General features: G+C 35.0%; 1 protein-coding gene across 1 annotated transcript in view; it reads left to right on the forward strand.

Moving 5' to 3' along the window:
* COL19A1 (collagen type XIX alpha 1 chain) overlaps positions 1–24,876 on the forward strand; it is a 331,895-nt gene that overhangs the window by 86,533 nt on the left and 220,486 nt on the right. The window contains exons 11-12 of the mRNA XM_054569553.1: positions 16,495–16,539; positions 18,306–18,350. Coding sequence (XP_054425528.1) covers positions 16,495–16,539; positions 18,306–18,350 — 90 coding nt within the window. The remainder of the gene's footprint in view (positions 1–16,494; positions 16,540–18,305; positions 18,351–24,876) is intronic.

Genomic DNA, 24,876 nt, shown 5'->3' on the forward strand with positions numbered 1-24,876 from the left:
TACTTTGAAACACAATGTACTAAGATTGGTATAAAATACCATTAATTTCAGTGCTCCAAGGTGACCTCTCTTGGATACTACTTGGGAAAACCAGGTATAAACTGCTACTGATTGGCTGGGAGGAGGCTTTCAACTCCTGAAAAGGTGCAATCAGTAGACTGGATTCAATGTGAGAACTAGACGAAGTAATTAGCAGGCTCAACCCCATGAAAAGTTGATCACATCAATCTCAATCAAAGACCATCCATGAGAGTAGAAAAGGAACAGGCTAAAAAGTTAAGTATGTAAGCTAAGAAATTCTCTATTAAAAAAAAAAGTTTCTTAGATAAGAAAGGGCATTTGAGGCAAGGTGAAGGAACTGGAAGTAATACATTATGTTGCGAAGACAAACACTACTCAGAATTCTAGATTTTGCTTCCTTTCCCAGAAGCCCAAATTTGTAGAATTTTGTGTGATGATTCATCTTACACTCTACTTAAAGCTTCAGTGGATATAAAGGAATATGCCTGCTACTCACAGACTAGTTGGACCTAGTAATTACGGAAGTAGAAGTTTCAGCCCTTGGGACCCATTTGGTCAAAACGGTCATGGAGTGAGTCTTAGAAAATCAATAAACTTCAGTATCTATGTGAAGAATGTCTCCAAGGAACTTAAAACTTAATATGAAAAGGAAGCTCTACCTATGTCATTCTAAAATCAACACAAATTATCCTGACACTCTCTCACATTTCCTCAAGCAGTTTTCTTTTTTTCCAAGAAGTTTTATTTGGGTCTAATTGTTCTTAGGCCTCACAGACCATTAGAGAATTCATGCAGCTTCCTGTGGTGATAAACACGGTATCAGGCTACACTGGGCTCTTGGGTCCTGGTTTCATGCATCTCCATCCACCCTCATGATATCTGTAGAATCACCAAGTCTTTGACCATATCCTCTCCTAAGGTATAGTCACTGGTGGTGCCAGGTCCACTTCTCACTTGTCTCTTCACTTAGCTGTTAAAGGGACCTAACACTCACGAGTGAAGAAATATTACCTTGGGTTTTCTTTTTTTACTTCTGTAATTAGGTTTTTTTAAAATAACTCTACTGAATATATATAAAATTAAAATAACAAGAAAGTTACTATGTTATCTGAGGGCATGGTTAAAAAATTATAAATATATCAGATTTTCTTAAAGTTTTAAAATCTCAAAAATTTTAAATTAAAGTTGTAAAGATCAGCACTTACGTTTGGGGTAAAATACTTCCATAGTTTTAGGATGAAAATCACTTGATTGATTTTTCTAAGTAACTTTCTTTTTTAAAAAATATTTTATTTATTTGTAGAGAGAGGGGATGGGAGGGAGAAAGAGAAGGAGAGAAAGATCTATGTGTGAGAGAAACATCAATTGGTTGCCTCTTGCACATGCCCCAGCTGGGACTGGGCCAGCAACCCAGGCATGTGCCCTGACCAGGAATCAAACCAGCGACCTTTTGGTTTGCAGGATGATGCTCAACCAACTGAGCCATGCCAGTCAGGGATGATTTTTCTAAGTAGGTTTCCAAAGAAAATTCATTAGTTCTTAAGATATTATGTATCACCAAAACTGTATCTCCCACAGTTAACTTAAGGTATTTCATATGCATCTCCCAGTGTATACAGCATCCCTGAGCTTAACATTGATTCTGCTTTTCAGCATTTGTAATTCCTGGTGTTTTTTTTCTTGGAATTAAAAGTGCATAAGTTTTGTTAAAACATAAAATTCAAAAAGATGAATTGTCTCCCTTGGCAAGAACATATGCAAAATACCATCAAACATATACCTCAGGTATAATATTCTCAAACTGAAGTCCTTTATTTTTTAAGGCTTAATATTTAAAGTAGAAAACTGATTTATAATAATGGAGTGAAGCATACTCTGAGCAGTGATCACTATATAAATTCCATTATTTTAGAATGAACCCACACTTTTAAATTTGGCTAGGTGATAGCAGTAATTTTTTTTTTAAGTCAAGGCCCTATCAAAGCATTCATTTATTGAGGCAGCATTTTCCTTCTGAAGGCTGGGAGAAAAATAGTTCACTAACCAATAGTATATTAGGAAATCCATTTATGGAATATGGAGTCATAGAGATTTCGAGGATGAAGAACTATAGTATTTAATTATGTCATTTTATAATTATAATACTCATCACCTCATGCAGATTTGCACTAGGCATTCTAACCTGATATATACAGCCTTACTGCCCACATGCCACTGAAAAAATAAGCATCCCTTTACATTTATTCAGCGCAGCTTAGGATTTGGTAAATTTTCTGTTTGGGATTCATATAAGAAAATCTATTTTATGTAGCAAGTGTTATTAGTCTCTGGTGATTTCTGGTAAGCTTGGTTGGACAGAAGCCACTGTCAGTCAAATTTAATAATTTGAATGGTCTCATTTCCAAGAGAAGTGATTGACAGTGTATAAGATTACACACATGCACACACATAGGCATATATGCATACACACATGCACATACACTCACAACTCACATCCTTATAGTACGTGGTGGGGAAAATGAGATGAAGATTTGGACCCTGGGAGCAAATCCTGCCCACTGTGTTACCTCCAAACATAACACTCAAAGTATGCTTGCATTCATTATCTGAACATTTCAAGTGAAAAATGACCTCATTCTCTATTTTACTTATGTATGTTATGTATCAGATGTGTTTTTTGAGAAGTGGGGATTTTTTTAAAAAAACAGGAATAACTATTTTCTCGTAATCTTTAGCCTAATAATGTGATATTAAAAATTGAACATAGAGCCTAATTTATGCTAAAACCAATTTTCTGTCTACTGAGTCATCTAGAGCTTGTCCTAAAATGTTTATTTTAAAGGGAAAATAAATTTTACCAAATTAATTTTGCTCCTCATGGAGGAGGTATGCAGTAAATGATAACCATCACAATTGTACCAATCAAATATTAAATACCCAGAGTTAGACTGCTCGGGTTTGACTCCCAGCTCAAAGCTTTACCCTTTGTAATTTAGGACATATCTCTTGGTTTCTTCTAACTTTTATCTTTTATGAATGTGAACTATATTGCACATACTTCTAGTTTTATCTTAAAGATCAAATGAGATTATTCATGAAGTGCCAGCTCAGTGCCTGATATATAAATATTTGGTAAACAATAGACATTTTTTCAAAGAAAACAGTTTGATGATTCTAGTATTCTAAACTCTAGCTTACTATGAAACTAAATTAAAACTCATTTAAGTGAATTTATTCAAAATATATTTTGTAGAAAAATGTTAAAATAAAAGTAACATAGATAACTTTGACCTCTTAATACATACTAGATGTTAGAAAACCAATACATTTTTACTTAACTGAAATATGTGTAAGAGTATAAACTTTTACAAAAATAATACCAGTAGCCATTTATTTATACAATAATTATTATGTGCTAAACACTGTCAAGAGACTCCTTTACATTATTTCATTCATTCCTCACAATATATTTATTAGGTAAGATTTATCATCACCTTTTCACAGACTAAGAAACCCAGATGTAGAGAAAATAAAAATTCCCCCAAAGTTTCCTATCTAACCAATGGTGGAGTCAGGATTTAAATCTCTCTCCATGTGAATCCATAGTTTTTGCACCTTTACCATTTTACCTGAAGGTAGCTCCTCAAGTACCCAGATTTCCTTTGCACAGACAGTTCTGAATTAGGTCTTAAATGTGTCTCCCCACAGAGGGACTGTACAAAGGGATTCCTACACTGTGTTCCGGGAGGGCTGTGTCCCTTCTCCTAAAATCCGTGGACGCCTTGACCACTCTGTAAAGTACAAGATTTACTAACCACTTTGCTGTGTATCTGAGACTTAATACAGACTAATATTGAATGTAAACTTTAATTGAAAAAAATTTTTAATATTTTAAAAGAGAGACAAAGAATGTTGGACCCCTTTTAAAGTCTACCTAACCTAAGGGATTCTGACTCTCCCACCCTCAGAAAATTGTGGCCACTTAATAAAAATTATCACCATATGTTTTTCACCCAATAAAAAGATTTTGTCTAACTTCACCTTTCAAAATAAATATTATGTAAACAACATGGTTTAATTTTGTTTGGTTTCCAAATTCAAAACTGTATTTGAAATATGCCTTAAACATCCCACAGCTCCCTGATCTCTGGAAATCCTTATTTGCCCTGCATGCCCAGCTCCAGGGAGGTCGATCATAGCCACACTCTTAGATTAACCTTACTGCAACACCTAACCTAGAAAATTCTCTATATTCTGCACCAAATATGCCATTTGTAAATTGTGTATTCATTTGCTACAATACATATGTATATATAAATTGTATATTCCTTTGATCAAAAACAAAAATATTTAACTTAGTACCATGGTTTTATTTTGAAAAATCAAACTTCCAGAGATAAAAAGCCATATGCATTATGTGCACTTAAGAAGTATATCTAATAACAGATGAGATAGCTGCCAAGCGCTTGTCTTAAAAATAGTCAGGCTAACTATCCTCATTGGGAGGTACTTCGCATTATGGGTCTTTTCACTGTAAACTGTGAAGCCCTCTGTCTCTGCAGGGGGATGAGACTGAATTGGGCAGATCCATTGTTCCCTGTCTTTGTATATCTTTCCTTTTGGAAAACAAAATGACTGTGATCTTTGAATCTTGATTTTTCCTTAAGAAGACATTTTATGAGAAGACTGCAGCTTCCGGAAATAAAGACAAATGATTTGCAGTTTATGAAAGCACAGACAAGACCCGTAGCTGCTGTGAATTATAATAAACTCCGTGACAACATTAATGTCTCAGAGACTCAGAAATGTTTAGGTATTTATTGAAAAAAACTAGAAAATTTTTAAGTTATTTGGCTTTCTTTCTCTATTGTCTAGTTTCACCCAATTTTCCATTGAAATTCAGAAGTAAAATTAATTTCAGAATCCCTTCCAAGTTAAAAAAAGTTAAAATACCTATTTGTATGTGACAATTTATTGTAGGAATGAAAACTAAATGAAGAGGGCCTGGCCAGATAGTTCAGTTGGTTAGGTGGTCGTTGGATAGGCCAAGGTTGTGGGCTCAATCCCTGATCAGGACACATACAAGTCAACCAATAAATGCATAAATAAGATGAACAAATTGAGGTTTTTCTTTTTCTCCCTCTTTCTCTCTCTAAAAGTCAATAAATTAAATAAAAAACTAAATGAGGAGGGAAAAATGGACAACCTAACTATTTTAACGCTGAGATATGTTTTTCTCTATGAAATTGTCAGAGTTAAAACAAGTATGAGCTCTATGTTAGAGAAAATGTCTGTTAAACAGGGAATTATCTGTATATTTCTGTATATCATAAAATTCTGAAATTAATGAAGGTATAGTCAACTCTGGACATAAGATTGAATGTATTTATTTTACCGATATTCATAGAAAAACTGACCACAAAAAAAAAAAAACAGTTTTGTCAGCAGACTTTTTGGCTTCACTTACTAAAGTTACAAGAATGGTAACCTGATTATAAGTGAAAAATTAGTCTTTAAATGGAGTAAGTCTCATTTAATTGTCTTATCTGTAGGTCATATATTGATACAATATAGCACTAAAATAAGCAGAAACATGAGAGGGACAGAGGTAATAGAAGGACAGAAAAAAAAAAAAAGAAATTTGCTCACTCTGCAGTTAATTTTATTTCTTAATGGTTTCTTATTCCCTTCTAATACCTTCTACTCACAACCCAAGTAGAGCAGTTGGCAGGGAACACAACAGATGGATGACAAGCTCAACACATGCAGTGGCTCTGGCACCAGGCACTTGACTTTCATTTGCTAAACAGCCATATTTTAAGAACCTAGTCTGCTAATATTCCTATTTGGTTCAATGCACTATGAGAATCTAGCATACAAATATTAAAATATTTCCATAAAAAAGATCACACACTCTGTTTTTCTGCATAGTTTAGTAACTAATTACTTTATTCTTGGTGTAGATTGCTGAGATACAGTGAATTTAAAGAGAACTGGTATTTTATAAAGACATCTACAGTTCAAGTCAGGGACAACCAGAGAAGTGCAAGATACTCAATGAAACTGTTAGGTAGAAGATTTGAGAGGATGATCACAGAAAAATACACTCTGTTTTCACAGATTTCTAAATTGAAAGCTCAAGAAAAATTGCATCTTTTTCATGAAGTCCTCCTGGCCACCAGGCAGATTTAACAGCCCCTTCACTCTGCTCACATAGCGCATTTCCATTCTCAATGTAGTTTGTGCCTTTGGCCCCAGGATGCGAACAAGGACTTACAATCTCTCTCACACCTTAAACCCCAACTCCGGGACCAGGATGTAGCACCTGATTGGTTCTGGGCAAATATTTATTGAATTGTTCAGAATTCAAGTGGACTTAGCCCCACGCCAGTAGAGAAAAGAGAGAGAGGATGATTGTTAGAAAACCCTGCTGAGGAGGGTATTGGGAAAGGCCCGGATGGCGGTGATGCTTCAGTGTAAGTCTTCTGCACTTTCTACAAAAGCATACTTCAGGGAAGTAGGAAGACAGGAGACTCTTACCCACCTAGCAAAGCTTATATGTTCGGCACCCTAGAATGAAATACAATAGAAGTGTGTGCAGCTACAGAATTTACTTCCCATTTTCTCTTGAAGGAGCTATGCTCTCTCTTCTCTCTCAAGCTAAATGTTCAGTTTATCTTGCTCTCTCTTTTTTTTTTTCCAAACTAGGTTTGAAAATCTCCTGACTTTCTTACAACAGTGTTAAGGAATGTTCTTTCTATCTTCACAATCATTTACTTCAGGGCTAAAGATAAGTAACCAATGACTTTAGTTCATGTAAGCTCCAGTAGAAGTAATTGATATGAAGTAGAGAAGTAGAACTATAAATTACTCATCACGAGGACTACTTTGGACAGGAAATAGTTTGCAGTTACTGGTATCTCACTTTCCTCAATTAGGAGCTTACTGATGACACTGTCCTTCTCTTTATATCTTAAATCATCTTGCAGTTGTTAGAATACTTGATTCAGATGTCAATTTCTATACTTTAGATATTTCAGTAGATGACTCATGTAAAATATCTTCTCTTTCCTTAGTACTTTTGTGAAGTTTCAAGTTTACTTAAAAACCGTCTTACAGCTAGTCTCACAACAAAGTGAAAAGCCCAAACACTTGTTCTTGACAGAGCCACTTTGAAGAAAATCATCACAATTACATACAAGCACAGTAGTTGTAATGGGTTCTACAACACTGGCCAAGGCTTAGCTCCCTAACTTTGCTATATATGAAAAGAAGTGTTCACCTCTCTAAACCACTTCAAAATTATGTTTTTTGTTTGTTATTGAAATATCTTAGTATAATTTGCATTCAACTAATTTGGTAAAGGATTGTAAAATAGTTGTCTTTGAAAGGAAAACTTAATGGTTTTACTTGAAAATAAGCTTACTATTACATTAACAATTTAGGATGAAAAAAGCAAGTTGTGTCCTGTCTGGTGTGACGCAGTTGGTTAGAGTGTAGTCCCATAAACAGAAAGATCATGGGTTTGATTTACGGTCAAGGCACATGCTTGGGTTGCTGGTTTGGTCCCCAGTTGGGGTGCGTGTGAGAGGCAACCAATTGATAGTTCTCTTTCATATCTGTGTTTCTCTCCCTCACGCTGTCCCTCCACTCCCCTCTCTCCAAAATCAGTAAGCATATCTTTGGGTGAGGATTTAAAAAAAAAAAGCAAGCTGTATTAATAGAGGCCATATAGTATCCAGAACAAGGTATATATGGTATATGGGGGATGTGTGTGTGTGTGTGTGTGTGTGTGTGTGTGTGTGTAACAGTCCTGCGCTTTATTCTGTGTGTGTCAGACCATTTCTAGAATGATGTGCTGAATTCAGAATCCACATTTTAAAGGATTTATTGGCTAACCAGTGTGTGCCCATAGGACAGTGACCATAATATTAAAGGACTCCAAACTATCATTTGAAAAATGATTGGTTTACTGAACATAAGGCTTGATAGGAACACAAAGAGATGTCATGTATAAAACCCATAAGATGTTTCTTCCTGTGTGAAATAAGACCAATGTGAAGAAATTTGGGGAAGGTTATTTTGGGATCAGAAAACATGTTTCAGTATCCTCACCTAGAATTTTTTGTTTTGTTTTGTTTTGTTTTCCACCATGCAAATTAAAGAGCAGAAGTGCCTGGCTTTAATAAACTTTTAGCTCAGTCAGTACCTCAACAGATTCTTTGGTTGAAGTAGTGATATAAATGTATGAATTTATGCTTGTTCCTATAATTAAGAATACCCATTGTGCTTGTTTTCTAGGTATGTACAGCTACATATATACTTGCATACACACACATGCATATATACTAAGGTCAGTAGATTCTGAGACAGATGTTGAGTTCAACTGCTACTTTCTAACTCCCCATGTTTACATTACTATGACTGAGACACGTAATGACCATACATTACCTTTGGTGGGTTGGTTTCTCCTTCTTTGAAATGACCCATGAAAATAAGTAATAATAGGGTTTCATTCATTTTATGATTAAGAATGTTTTAAGTTTGCCTTACCCTGAGCATTAGTGGTAATATATCCCCATATGTTAGTGGCATTAAGGATCCAAGAAATACAAAGAATTCAAAAAGTTCAAAGTTTAAAACCATATGCAGTATGTATTTTTTTAACTCAAAAATATATTTCTTGGAATGAAGTACCAGAAAATAGAAGAAAAAATACTCCTTCTTAAAATAAAAGGACCCAGATTAGATGAGATATCTGAAAAAAATAATATGTTTTATTTCCTGAAATATTTGAGTGCCAACAATTTAAGAACCATATAAAAATCCAATTTCCAAAGATTATAGCCTGAATAAAGCAGGTCTGTGCTCAGAAATATAGAGGTCAAGTTGGTGATACACAAGATCAAAACCATATTTATTTTGAGCTGCCTTTTTTATTGGTTTTCTTGCTAGAATTTTGGCATTCCAATTCATGTGTTTCTTTCAGCTACTTTTCACTCAAAATTCAAGTAAATTTTCTCTTAATAAATATGAATTAGTGGAAAAATATTGACAAGTTTCTAAGTGTACACTAAATTCACACAGAAGATTATGTTCCTGGAAAACATGCTTTAAGTGAAATAATAGGTTAAATTAAATTTTGAATATGGAAATAGGATCTCAGACTTTTTAATTCAAGGCTGAATGCCTAACTGTTTAAATAAAAAAAAAAAAAAGACAACATAGTATATAACTTTCTATTTTCTTGGCTTAGATCTAGTTTCTAGCAAATTTTTATTTACTTGCTTAATGTACCTTTCTTTGCTTGGTCTCATTGGCTTGCAAACAATAGCCCTGGAGACTGTGATTCCTTATCAAGTGCCCTTTGGACATCATGTATTTCCTGCATAATAAGAAAAGACATTGATTCCAATGTCAAATGAATCAGGAAAATGAATAATCTATCTTTTATGCCTAGCTGTGTTTACTTCGGGGGAATGTGCAATGATAAAAAGGAGGTAAAAACGAAATACTTCAATCAGTTTTTTCAGAAAGCTACCAGCAGGCCCTAAATTACATTTAAGTTTTTTCCAAAATCATCTCGAAGTGGCTACTTTGTTTATTTTATTTTATTTTATTTTTTGGTATTAATTCCAGGTGTACAGCACTCAAAGAGGTTACTTTGAATTCTGGAAAAGGTGCTTTTGATTGCTCTGTGAAGCTGAAGACATGCTATGTATTAGAGTAATACAAACCTGGCAACAATACCATTAGCAGCAATGTTCACTCTTGCCCTGCTTTATATTACCCACATTCATTCATTGGCCCATCTGTGAGTACCCACATTCATTCATTGGCCCATCTGTAGCTGGAATTTGTAACAGGCAAGTTGGGCCCTTTGATGAAAAACCTGTAATAGAAAGCATATGCCTCAGTAACAAGTTTTGAAAGTTATGGTTGCTATGGAAAACATTGATTCTAATTTTCTTTCAGTAATGAGCTAAAACATTGATTGGAAGCCAAAGGAAAAACATTTCTTTCTTCTGCTGACGCTGAGAGGAAGGAGGGAAAACAAGAGTCCAGAAAAAGTAGCTAATTTCTGTCCATCCAGTAACTTTTGACAGACATTAATTTGGTAGCTAGAAGTCAATTTGATCCCAAACTGCATGGGGCACCAATTAGAAACTACACTTCAGAGTACATGTAAAGAGGGGCTCATTCTGTTGACATAAATTAGGTTTTAGATAAAGTCCCAGCAGAAACATCGTCACCCATGATTCTGTTAAACAAAATTTTGTTCTTAAAGACCCCTTTCTTCTCTAGTTTTTAATGCCACTTAAAAAAAATCTCTCTCTCCTTTTTTGAGAGAGAAACAAAAAGTATGCTAATCTAGTATGCTAAAAAATGACAAAAGTATGCTAAAAAATGACAAAAGTATGCTAAAAATGACAAAAGATTCTAAATGATTATAAATTTCTAGTAGGACATCTCTGGTAACTTCAAGAAAATCAGTAAGGGAAAAATAATACTAAAGCTTCTGAATACCAAAATTGCAAACTTTAAACTTCAAATGTTTCAACAATATCTCAATATCGTCCACATGTTTGTGTGATGTGTGAAGCTAACTCATTTCTTATGAGAGAAAGGGACCAAAGTGTCATTTGAGTTATCTTGGAGTTCAGAATTATACAAAGCAAATTTCCAGTCAAGAAAGAGCAGAAATAAATACATTGACCATAGGAAAACACATTTTAATTGCAACCAAAAAAAGAAAAAATGTGTCCATTAAAGTGAGAAACATTCTTAATGCCATAACTTTAGAGAATTTTGATAACCAATTAACAGTTTGTCTGGGTGTAACTCTAACTGACATACAAGTAATATGTCATTTTAAGAACTGCACATTTTATAAAGATCTCTGAATTTCCAATGGTAAATCAAGAGGACACAGATTTGGAATAATGCAAATGCATATTTTTAAGTCCTAACTCTGCCCATTTTAACTTTGTGATTCTGGGTATATTCTTAATGCTGCTGAACAGCATTTATAGATGAGTTTCCTCATCTATAAAATAAAAGTAGCAGATCTTGCAGATTTTTTAAAAATCACAGGAAGTGATGCATGTAAAGTATTTACCACAGTGCCTAGCACCTAATAAATGCTAAAAAATATTCCTTGCTGTTTACAGATACATTGTCTCAGTGCAGTGGACAGGTATAAAAGGCACAGATTTCTCTGTCATCACCTATTCTTTTCTTAATGCAAGGTATCTCCCAGAAACCAGGGGAAATCCCTCCACATGAAATATAACAAAGAAATCACCTTGTCACAGCATACCAGATGGAGGCTTTAATAAGACTAACTAATAAGTGTTATATACTCTGTCCCAGGCCAATTGCAGGCCTAAAAATCTTACCTCATCCTTTACTTCCCCCGCATCCCTCAGTAAGTTTACTTTGGGACCCTTAACAGGATTTTTCTTCTAGTTTGCTTATGAGGTTCAATGTCTTCTATACCCCAGAACACTTCAGAATGTTCCTAGGTTTATAGCAGTGATCCTCAAAATGTGGTTGATGAACCAGCAGCATCAACATCACCTGAGGGCTTGTTAAAAATGTAAATTCTTTAAAAAATGCAAATTCTCAGGCCCCAACCTAGATACACTAAATCAGAAAGTCTGGGTGTGAGGCCCAGCAGTCTGTTTATTATTTTTTAATTTTTTTAACTTTATTGTGTTTTTTCGATTACCATTTTGTCCCCTATAGACCCCGCCCCCAGCAATTACCACATTGTTGTCCATGTCCATGAGTCCTTTTCTCTTTTTGCTCAATCTGTCCACCCCCTAACCTCCCCATCCCCGCCCCACTGGCTGTCATCTGCTCTCCATCTATGAATTTGTCCCAATATTCCTTGTTAGTTCAGTTTGCTCATTAGATTCCACATATAAGTGAAATCATATCGTATTTCTTTTTCTGACTGGCTTATTTCACTTAGCATAATGTTCCCCAGGTCCATCCATATTGTAGCAAAGGGTAAAATGTTCTTTTATGGCTGAGTAGTACTCCATTATGTAAATGTTCCATAGTTGTTTTATCCACTCATCTACTGATGGATACTTGGGCTGCTTCCATATCTTGGCAATTGTAAATAATGCTGCAATGAACATCGGAGTGGTTATGCTCTTTCGAATTAGTGTTTCCGGTTCCTTCAGATATATTCCCAGAAGTGGGACTTGAATAACCTACTGAACGCTAGCTGGAGAAAAGCCTGATAACCAAGGACTGACAGAAAAAACCACTTCATCACAACAAGACTGGTAGGAAGTGTGGAAGAGATGCAGGAGGGCCGGCTGGGCTCCCACAGATAACAGCTGAAGGTCCAGACAGATATCTCAGCAGCTGGGGGGGCTCCTCTGAGAAGTGTGGGGTCTAAACTCCAAGCTGGAAAGGAACCCAGATAACATCCATCTCTGAAAAGCAGCAGGGGTTCTGTCTCCCAAGGAGAGAGAGCTGGAGATGCAGCAAGCCTCTTAAAAAGCCAGTGCACAAAATTACATTTGTAGCCTCTTACCTAACGCTCCAACGGAGGGAGGGAAGAGTGGACTAGAGATACTTGAGGAGAGTCTGCCGTTTGTGGCTCTGGAAAGAGAACTGAAGGAACAGCTAGAAGGATTTCTGTGCTGAATTATTCCCCACACAGCAGAGGCCATCCTTCTCAGGCAGAGCACTCCCCTCCAAGTGGCATCAGCCTGAGGGGAAGCAATAGCCCCACCCTGCAAAGCTTAAGCCAAGCCTCTGATTACATCTTGATTAGTTTAACAACTAAGCAGCTTAACAACTGATTAGTTCAACAGTTAAGGCAGAAAATACAAAGCAGCCAAAATGGGAAGACAAAGAAACAGATTCCAAATGAAAGAACAGAGAATTCTCCGGAAGAAGAACTAAATGTAATGGAGGCAAGCAATTTATCAGATAGTGTAATGATTATAAGGATACTCAAAAGCATGAAAAAAAAAACCCCACAGAAACCATAAAAAAGGACCAGAAAGAAAGAATGCAATATGTGAAATAAATAATACACTGAAAGGAATAAACAGTAGGTTAGATGAATCTGAGAATGGAATCACTGATTTGAAACACATGGTATAAAGAAACGCCCAGGCTGAGCAGCAAAAAGAAAAAAGAATTAAAAAAAAAAAAAAAAAAAAAGAGAACGTAAGCAATCTGTTTAAACATGGCTTCCAGGTGATATGTCCATAAAATATCCAGCCATGTACTATGAAAAATAGAAACATTTATTGATGAAGATACAAGAAACATTGTACATAGGACAGTGACGCCTCAGTCCCCTTCAAAGAAGGCACACTGGGACCTCACAAAGTTCTCCCAGCAACTCTTCCACTGTTCAAAACACTCTGCAAAATCCTTTGTTGGAATCGCCATCAGCTGCCCCATCATATTTTCCTGAATTTCACTGATGGTCTGAAATCTCTTCCTTTTCAAAGCTGATTTCAGTTTTGCGAAAAGCCAGAAGTTGCAGGCTGCCAAATATGGGCTATAGGGGAGCTGAGTCACGTGGGTGATTTGATGTTTCTGCAAAAGACTCTGCACAAGACATGATGCATGAGTGGGCACATTCTTGTGCTAAAGCTACCCATCACCAGTTGCCCATAGCTGCAGACATTTTCTTCATATTATGTCTCTTTACTGACAAAGAACATTGAGGTAGTACGCCCTATTAATTTTTTGTCCTGGAGGGGCATACTTGTGATGGGCAACACCTTCCCAACCAGAAAACATAGTTAGCATGGTCTTGATCTTGCTGCAACTTTGCTGTGCCTTTTTTGGGCATGGAGAACCAGGAGACTTCCATAGAGACTGGGCCTTCCTTTCTGGATCATAGCCGTAGACCCATCTCCAGTTATGACCTTCTTGAGGAAATCTGGTTCATTGATAGCAGTTTGAATCAAGTCATTAGCAACTGCAGCATGATGTTCCCTCTACTCTGGTAGCAGAGGCCATGGAATGAATTTTGCCACAACACATTTCATGCCAACATCCTGCATCAAAATCTCAGACACAGTGGTTTTTGAAATCCCCGGATCAGCTCCTAGTTCTCCCACTGTCAGTGGCTGATCTTTGTTGATTGCAGCCTGTATGATTCAACATTCTCAGGTGTTCTGCTTGTTGCAGGCCTTCCAGATCATGGATCACTTTCAACAGATTCTCAACCATCTTTGAAGTGTTTGTGCCACACTTTTATTTGCACTGCACTCATTGTATCATCCTTGGAAGCATTCTGAATCATCTGAATAGTTTTCGTGGAGGAATGTTCAAGCTTAACACAGAATTTGATGCAGATTCATTGCTCTACTTGCTCAGTTATTTTGAATGTAATGACCACACAGGACAAATGCTCACTCAATGGTGTCTGTCACCCACACTGACTAGTACGGTGAAGTCATCATTGTTCACACATGCACATTCCAGTCCACTCTCCTTGGCTGCCAGGTTACATCAATGTTGCACAAGCTGTTCTCATTATATTAACAGTGGCTGGACTTTTCTGGAGAGACCTCATATGCAAGAGGTGGGAATTTAGGTGCCAGTACTCAGAGCATGTGGTACATAAGATTGGGCTGTGAGCAAGGAAAAAGAGGAGATACTGTCACTACTTTTTTTTTCCCCCAAAAGGTATTTTCATAAATGTATACTGTATCAGTGTCTGTTACTGGATTGCATGCCATATTTTATTATCACGTGTAACTTGTAATATGATACAAAACATTATATTGGACCAACAGATAAAAACAATTCTGCTCTTAATGGACAAATGGACATATTTTTTGTGATGAGTAACATGCTAATTTCCATAGAATGTTCCCTGGTATCAAATACTCAATGTGTACTTTTACTATTTCTTGATCAAATGAAATCGGAAGTTCCTAATACATTTGTGTAATGCCTGAGGTCTAGAAATTAAGAAAAAAAAGGTAAAAAAACTAAGAACCCAGGAAGAAAAAAACACCCCCCCCAAAAAAAAACCCCCCCACAGAATTTTAACACAAATATAATTATTACATAGGTAAGTAGATTATATTGTATTGATGTTTCAATAGTTAATTACATTAGGAACAAAGTTAATCTTTAGTGAAATATATTCTGTGATGATAGTGGTTATACTGTAGAACACTTAGATAATTTAACCTGATCTAAAAAAGCCTCAGTTTTTAAAATAATATGTGTGTATGTATGTAGCAGCACACCTCTGGTGAAAATGATTTAAACTTTCCAGATATGAAGTAAAGAAAGAATAAACATGTCTTTAGATTTAGACAAAATATAGTATCGCTCCATTCAAGTTTGAAGATGCATTTTTCTTCATATATTCAAATAAGGAATTCTAAGAAATGTTCTCTAACTTTATTTTAGATAATGCTTAAAAGACTTATCTCATAAGTTAGAAATGTTTGCTAGAAGTAAGACAGGTCAGTGGGACTGTTACTTTATTTTGAGCTGTCTAAGCCTGGAAACTCAAGACCCAAAGTCAATGCCTATAAACAGCTAAATTCCTAAGATCTATTGAGAATATTTCTTTCTAGCTGGTGTACTGTTTACAAACCAGGCTCATCAAAGAGATGAGCCATGAATTCCAGTAATTCAAACTGATAGACATCTTCTAGAAATCTTTTTACCCAAGACAGGAACAAGATAAATGGAAGGAACTAAAAATTCTCCCAAATAATTGTTTCAAGTAAAATGGCATTGGGCATGTCTTCAAAATTGATCTAAAGACAATCAATAGATAAAACCAAGATAGTTAACATGCTCATATATATACATGATAGATAATAGATAGATAGATAGATAGACATATAGAGTTTTTAGACGAGAGATCACTTACAAGCCAAAATTAAATCTTTTCCATAAGAGAGTGTAGGGTGGCAGTTAGATGCACAGAGCTGAAGTGTGTGGGTTCAAATTTCAGTTCTGTCTTTCATTGATTATGTAATCATCTGTCATAAGATGGTCATAATAATACTATTTATGTCATTGGTTTGTTGTGAGCAGTGTCTGGACCATAGAAATCCTTTGTCAGGCTTTAATATATCTTTAGAAGATTAAAAGAGAGAAAATGAAACAAGAGATGCTAAATAGCATGCAGGAAGACACGAGCTATAGAGACAGAAACTTCAATTCAAATCTCAAGTAATGCCACCAGTTGGGCCACATTTAGCATGTTACTGAGCCTCTCAGAGAATCCATTTCTTATTTTTAAAGTGAAAGTACTAATCCTGGATCTGTGAGACAAACGATGGATGAAAAACTCCTACACTTGGTAGACATTCAGGATTAGGCTACCTTTCCCTGAAACATTAGAGCTAGTTATCCAAGATTGCAGAAAACAAAAACAAAAACAAAAAACCTCTTTATTCATTTGTGGGGTTTTTTTTTATAGCTAATAACATTTATGGTGTGTACTTCCTTTAGGGTGAAAATGGTTTACATGGAGCTCCAGGCTTACCTGGTCAAAAGGTAAGGAATTTTTGAGTGTTTCATTTAAGTTAAGAATTTTAACACCTTGAAAATTGAATTTGTGTATACTACTGTGAAGATTCAGAACATGTATTTGATGAAACGGAATTCCCTGACTCTTAGAAATCCACTAACCAGTCTTTCCAAAGACAACCCGCTAATGAACCTTTCCAAAGAGAACCCCTGGAAACAGCCTCCTCTCAAACGGGCCAGCCACTCTAGGAGAGACTTTGTCAGAGAGTATGAGCAACACACTTCTCCAGAGACCACAACCATGATGCTTTCTAGGGGCCATGGGGGTATATACAGCTGCTCTAGAAATGTTTTCACTGTTATTTGACATTGTCTAAAGTGAAACATGGACCTGTTTTCACTGCCTTTGACTGTGTTTGGTTATTTCTTATTTATCTTCCTTTTTGTTTATCTCAGATTGAGCTAAACAGGGTAATTACAGTGACAAAACGTTAAATGCTACAAAGATCCAATCTCTTCAAAACTATCTCTTGTTCCGAATGATAAGTTCATAATAAGTGAGGATTTTTGCGTTGCTGAGCCTCCTTTTTACTGTGCCTAGTATCTCCCTCCTACCCAAGGTAAACGTCACTGTTACCCCTTTACTGTCTCTCAGGGCTGCTTTGTGCTCCGGGGAAGGAGGATGATTGTGTGTGATCAGCATTCATGGAAACACAGAGGCTGGTCTATTCCAGTTTCCAGGAGGGATGGGGAGCCATTTCACGTGGGGCTAGCTGGCATACCACCCCAATGATCCCACCTCAGGGGAGAGCATTATCGATGCAATAGTAGATGCCTATCAAAGTCAAACATATCATTTCTATATTCTCGAGAAGTTTTACAAGTCTTAGCAACAGAAATTACTATTGCATCTAGGTTTTTCTCTGTAGCTAAAAAGTACCATTAAAAAGATATACACTTATAGTTTTTGAAAAATCTTCCTTTATTTGGCTTGATAAAATTGATAAGATTGGGCTGGCAGCAATGAAATAACAAGCTTCTGAATTTCTTCACAGCAGTTCTAGACAAAACACATTGATACAGCATGTGCTGCCTCTGCAAGTCAAATGACAAGCCAAGGGATATGCAGATTTATCTGCTGGGAAATAGTTTTGGACTTTCCAGCAGCTGTTTGTGGTGGCTGCATCATGCTGTCATTGTGGCTGATGTACTGGGGGTGTTTAGCAGATTCGATGTCAGCTTGAATTAACAGATCAAGCTAAAGTCTGTATTTCAGGGAAAATGGTAGAAAAAAGATAGACCATGCATTCAGTGGGAAATATACCTAAATACTACCCTATTTTCTTTCTTGATACATTTTTTTTGAGGGTAGATGAAGCAGAAATAATTATTTAATCTTGTGTATGTACACATCCACGTATATATATATTTGATTATATATAAACTATACACAGAGACTATATATGGTAAAAATCTGACATTCCTTTTTTAACATTAATTTTAATTGTATTAAGTGTTACCTTACTGAAACATTACAGAAAAAAATGGGAGCTAAGGAACCCTTCATCCGTTGATTTGGTGCACTCAGGAAATGTTTGCTGAGTGCCTCTTCAGCTTTTAGAAGTATTTCAATTTTATGCAACTCAATATTGGTTCAGAATTTACATATTAGAAATGGTCCTTATGATTATTGATTTTTTTCAATGTTAGAAATTTTATAATAGTTACTATAATAATTATGTGTTAAAAGCAATGTTCCTATTATTATACACATTATATTTTTTCTTCTATAGGGAGAACAAGGTGTTGAAGGCAGCAAAGGAGAAATTGGTGAAAAGGTAAATATCCCTTTTTACATACACATTTGTAAATATAAATTGTGTTCTTGAAAATATTTTCAAGCAGAATATCTAACTTGTTTGTGCTTTCATGTAAGCAAATGTATAATTTTATACAATTGATTTAAAGTGTTTCAATTAAGGTAGACTTGCTATATTGATGTTTATCAGAAATACTTCAAAACAAGTTTGGATTGTCATTATGTCTAGACATTTCTATTTAAATACATTCTATATAAATGATTCAAACATTTATTAAGGCTATATTTTTGTAATTACATCATTAATACACTAAGCACCCAAGCCTTTCAGTAAATGCTTTGTTTAAGTTACAACTGATTTATTAGTGGAATTTTTCCTGAGGAAATAAATAAGAAGAACTAGCTATAATATGGTCCAAGAGAAAAGAGATGGAGCACTCAAAATAAAATGGTTTGAAAGATTTTAATATAAGGATGGTTAAAATGGTATGGGCAAGGTGTAATAAAAACCACACAAACAAAGATTGTGTGGTATCTTACACTGAGTTACAGTGGACTCCTTAAACTCCACATCATCACTGGTTACCAGTCCCAGAGTCAAAGAAAACCCTGTAGAAGGGGCCAGACAAAAGCTGAATAAAGCAGTTAACCCAATATTCAAGCAATCTTTTTTTAAAAAATTCAAATGTTCAGCTTTCTCCTGAAAGTACAGAAATTAGGAGGTATCTTAGTGATCTAAAATTTCCTTTCAGAAAAACATTTGAATCCATCTGCATTTTGTAAGTCTACTTTTATTTTTAAATAGAACAAAAACAGAACCATTGCTTTGTTTCATAAAATTTCATGTAATTGGACAGCTAGAGGAGGGCTAGAAAAGGAAACAGATAATCTCAAATATTAAATTGCTTATACTTAGTTTTCTTGGTAGTGATCAATTATTTGCCTCTTCAATAAGTGTTTTAGACAGAATGAGCATCCACTATAAGACAAATTGCACATGGTGTAAGTTACTGGATAATTTCCCTCACAGAACTGTGAGGGAGATAAAAGATTAGCCAAATAATGATCATATAATTGAGGAAAATTAAGTGATGACTGTTTTTAAAAGTGAGTCTCTCTTCCAAAGAATCCTTTGAATATTTTTGCTTTAGGATAACAGTCATTACAAGGCTATGCCTTCAACTAAATGATTTATTTACACATATTTCTGTATTATTTCATGGGATTTTACCTGTAGGAATAAGTGAGAATAAGCGAGGGAAACAGATATAGTATCTGTAAATAAAAGTCATCATCTCACTAAAATCTTAGTGATTATTTTGATATTTTTTATACAGAAGTGATATCACTCAGTTATAAACTGATTCTTATGGGCTCTGAGGTATATATAGGAAAACATTCAATATATGTGACCTCAAAGATTTCCTTTCAAATTTTTTGTGCCAATGAACTATTGTCTTCAAATAGTCAATTTCACCATAAGGTGAAAATATTTATGGAGAATAATTAAGATATTAGGAAGAAATAAAGCATCAAATAAAAAAGACAATACCTTGAATTAGAATTACAATTCAAAGGTTTATATTGAGATGGATATAAGATTCACATAATAACCATTAAGGTAAAATATGTTCTGTTTTTATTATTATTTACCATATATATGTATATATACACACATATATATTTAAGTGTTGCATGCTATGTGTTCTGATTTTAACCACATATACTTTTTCATAAGATAAATAATTGAGGTCATCTTTTTGTTTCTAGGTTATAAACTTTTTGTTTCTAGATTAGTTAAATAAGAAAAGTATGCAAAGCACTCACCTTTGTGTGACACCAGCATGAGATTCTTGGACTGCTTACAACATACATTGTTTTCTGAACACAGACAATCTAATTTGAATTTCAATTTTTTTAGACAACTGAGTATATAATTCCTATAAGACCTACCTTCTTTAATTACCTTATTGTGGCCTTAACTATTTCTAAAATTTGGTTTGCATATTCATCAACACAGAGATCAGACTGACAGTTGCCAGAGGGATGGGAGGTAGGGAACGGGTGAAAAAGGTGAGGGGATTGAGAAGTACAGATTGGAAGTTACAAAATAGTCAGGGGATGTAAAGTACAGCATAAGGAATATAGTCAATAATATTGTAATAACTGTGTACGGTACCAGGTGGGTGCTTGAAATAGTGGTTGGATCACTTTGTAAAATATATGGTTGTCTACCCACTTTATCATACACCTGAAACTAATACAAAATAATATTGACTGTAAACTGTAATTGAAACAAATATTGACTGTTTTGAATGACAAAATTCACTAGTTGCAAAATAAAATAATTGAGGAAGTTTTTCAGAGATGTCACATCTACCAAAGGCTTGTGGCTACTGATCCAAAGAGAATTATATTAATTGTTAAAGATAAAATACTATGTGATTATTTCAGGTGTTGTGTCTATTATCTGTTATAAACCAAGTAGATAAATCTGCTGCTTTTCATTATGGCTAGAAAACTAGCCTTCAGGCCAGTTTAGCACTTAAGTCAGAGTAAGTGATTCCTCAGTGTGCTGAATGTGCTGCCCTTAGTCCAGAGAGAACCCATAAAACTTGAACATATATAGAGGATCTCAGCTGAAAATATATTCCTCAGTTGATTGTAACTTATTACAGAGAGAAGCTTATGTAATACCCAAGCAAACACATTTCAGCCAAGTCAGTTCTCAAGTAAAAAATATTTGAAGGGGTGGTTCATTCTCTCAAAAATTAGTTACTTTTGCTCTCAGGAATCTCCCAGAACACAGCTATTTTCAAGTTTATCATGCTCTGGTGTATCATTTAGATGTATAGGAATGATTCCATTCCACTGCCCCATTGCTGGCTGGAAAGGTCAGGTGAGCACTACTTGTGGATCCCTCATCTCTAACAGCACTCTTCATGAGGCAGGAGGAATGAGGTCTATATTCTGGCTTCTCTGCTTCTGGAGGAGTGATCTTAAACATCTCTTCTTGGGGAGATTTTCCTTAGGTTACTTCAGTGTTATTGTAGGTGTTGTGTGGGCAGCTACTACTAGTGAACAAAATGGAGTCTACTCTTGAGGGGACAGTTACGCGCATGAAGTCAGCCTTGCTAGCTATGATGTAATCAAACTCTATATGACCAAGTATAAATGCATGCACTAAGCTCTGAGCAACCCATTGGAAAAAGGCCATATAGCCAGGGTTCATGGAAATGATCACTCTTAAACCCTGAACCCAAGCTTTTTACTTTAGGTATTTATGAAAATAGGAATGTTGCTTAGTTACATTTATGAAAAGTAAAAAGCAGAGATAAATATATGCTTTATTAAAGCATTCAATATTTTTAAGTAATTACTTCAAATCATGTCATTTAGTTTGCTTTTAATATTGTCATCCTTTTATGTTGTCATTCAAGCCCTGACTAATTCAAGTTTAAAAATTAATTTCCTGCATTCAAGCCCTGACTAACTTAAAATTTAAAAACTAATTTCCTGAGTATTTAATGTGATTGCACTGAATTTTATTGTCAAATATTATTTGATCATAAGAAAGAAACAAGTGACAACTGATCCTCATACCACATTCTCCCTGACACTTAAGTTAACGTCGCACATATAGTATTAGCAAATCCTCACAACAGAATAACAGGAAATGGATTCAGTGCTGCTGCTCTTCAACAATCACTTGAGTAGAAACCAAAATGATGGATTAAGCTATAAAACAGATAAGTAAGGACATTTTCCAGTAAATTATTTTCTATTCCTCCAATCACATCTTCAAAAGCAAGAATCAAAGGCAGAAAGTTACAAACCATATATAAAATCAACACTAAGCTGCTTTATGTTTTAAATATTAAAAATACATCAGCACCTGTGACACAACCAAAGTCAAAAGTTGAGACTATTTTTATACTAGTACCCCAAAGAGATAATTTTTCCTACCAGTAAGTAACTGTCATGAGATTATAGTCAATCAGACAATTAATACTAATTATTTACTACTAGAAACAACAATTTTGGCTTCAAATAAATCAAGACCTTTTATACTGGAAAACATTTTTACTTATTCATATAAGTCAATTTTCCATTCAGTTGTTGACTGAATGAACATAGAATTTGAATTGAGAATCCAAAAGGATAACTGATATTTTGGCCATTTAAAATTTGTTAGAGAATTAGTAAAAGCTCAAGTGAGTAACTATATAATATGCATAAATTATTCTTCAGAACGTTCTGGGACCAGCATCTAGGTCATTCTGCAAGTGGCACACATTTCCAGTTCATACAATACCACTCCAAAAAGATCTCAGATTTGACAATTCAGTTGTGGATATGACTGTGACCTATCAGAGAATAAATGGATTCATATATTCCTGTATTCCATGATTCAGTCCATCTATGTCATGGCAATTGTGCACCTGGACATTTTCCTTGTTTTCTTTACCTTAGCTTCCTTTTCTATAAAGTAAACAAAATTCCTATCTCATGGGATCGTTGGAAGAGCTAAATATTATCTCATAAATAAAGAGTGCCTATAAATGTTAAAATCCCCAACAGCCAGAATTTGAAAAATATAAATATTATGAGGAATATAGAGATTATATAATTGTCTAATTTTTTTATTTACCTAATATTACTTCCTAATTTTCTTTATAAATAAGTCAACAAAAGGCAAGAGGACCTATTAATTAGCTACTGGTAACAAGTCATCCGAAAACAGAGTGGCTATAAACAACATTCATTTACCTAGTTGAACGTTCTGTGGATCAGTAGTTTCAGTTATTCTATAGTCTCAGCTGATCTTTTTCACTTTACTTACATATCTCTTCTCACCTAGCAGGTTGGCTGAGAGTGGCTGGTCTAGGTTGGCTTCTTATAGATAACATGTCCACTGATCCTCTAACAGTTACCCTGGTCTTGTTCTGAAGATAAAGAAAAGCAGTAATATGTAAGACAAGCAGAAGCATATAAGGTCTCTTCAGGCCCCCACCAGCTCAGGACTACTACCGTATCCCCTCTGCCACATTCAGATGGCCAGAACAAGCCCCAAGCCCAGCCCAGATCTAAGGAGTAGGAAAATAGATGCCACCTCTTGAGGATATATGCAGCCAAGTAACATTGCAAGGGGTGTGGATACATGAAGGGGTGAAAAATGAGGCCACTCTTGTAATAAATTGAACACAAATAAGATAATTTATTTATTTTTGGATAATTTTTTATTTTAATATAACAAACTCTATTTCAGAGTAAAAAGTTTGACTAGATTTAGCTATTAGAACATGTATTCCTACTTCCCTGTCACTTGCAGTATAATTCTTAAAATTATGTTTACATGGTAGGACTTTGAGACTGTGGCCAAAGGTATTTTTCTATTTGAAATGGTAGAATGCTTTGAGTGTAATAGGAAAATATTATAGAAAAATGAAATTCTTAATTGGAATAGGAATAGAGAAATAGATCAAATAATTAAAATGATTTAGTACTTTGTACTTAGTCTCTTGTGCATATTAATTTTAGCTTAAATAAAACTGAGATTACAACTGGAAAAAGCAGGTGGTCAGAGTTGAGAGGTATTTTTAGAATTTCACTGTTAAAACTTTCTTGACAGTCATGCCTTGTATTCTAAACTAATGCAAGAATGTTAAATACTGTTCTAATGGAGCACTTTTCCATCATCCCTGTTGTCACGCCCCCTGACTTCCTGTGAAATCTTGGTTTACCTCCTAGAATTCTACTGAACAACAGCATGGTATGCAATTGTTTCATTTAACCTGTGAAACTTCTACAACTCTTAGGAAGGACTTGTTTGGTTGGACAGCTGACTTGAAAAATGAAGAGAACAGATGGAGTCAAATAACTATGATTTCAAAAATCACAGAAATTTATCTGTGGCCAAAGCCAATTGGCATGGGAGTCACCATGCCAGCTTTTAATTAGCCATGGTAGCATGCAACTGGGGAATGTAATAGTGATCCCATAGCCAAGCAAGTGGCTTAACATCAGTCATTACTGATTGTGTGTCATTTTTTTTTTCCTTCTCTCTGATGCTAGTGAATAACTTTAGGTTTATGTGAAATATGCTTAATCTTCTATTACTGATCTTTAATAGTGGTTGTAGAAAAAGTGAAGTATCAAAAAAAAAAAGGAGAGGCATGAAACAGGAGAATAATCATCAAGCGTTCTGTTATTTCATGAGTATTAAATTGTCTTTTAAAGTATTATTTTTAATGATTGCATAATATTTCCTTATATGGATATGTTATATTTTATTTGACCATTCCATTGTTGGAAATTTAAGCCTTTTCTATTTTTATTTGTTTTAGTTAATACTTAATATGCAATGTACTTAAAGTATAATGCAGAATTAGCATACTTTGGCAAGCATCTTTGAACACATATTTTGTTCTTTTAAACTTGACTTCAGGAATTAGAATTATTGGGTTGACAATTATGGAAATTTTAGAGATCCTTGACACATGTATTCAAATTACTTTCCTGAAAGATTTTTTTTTTTAAATCAG

This window comes from Pteronotus mesoamericanus, unplaced genomic scaffold (assembly GCF_021234165.1).
Source record: "Pteronotus mesoamericanus isolate MK-2021 breed Mesoamerican mustached bat unplaced genomic scaffold, CSHL_Meso_final contig_20, whole genome shotgun sequence".
NCBI lineage: Eukaryota > Metazoa > Chordata > Mammalia > Chiroptera > Mormoopidae > Pteronotus > Pteronotus mesoamericanus.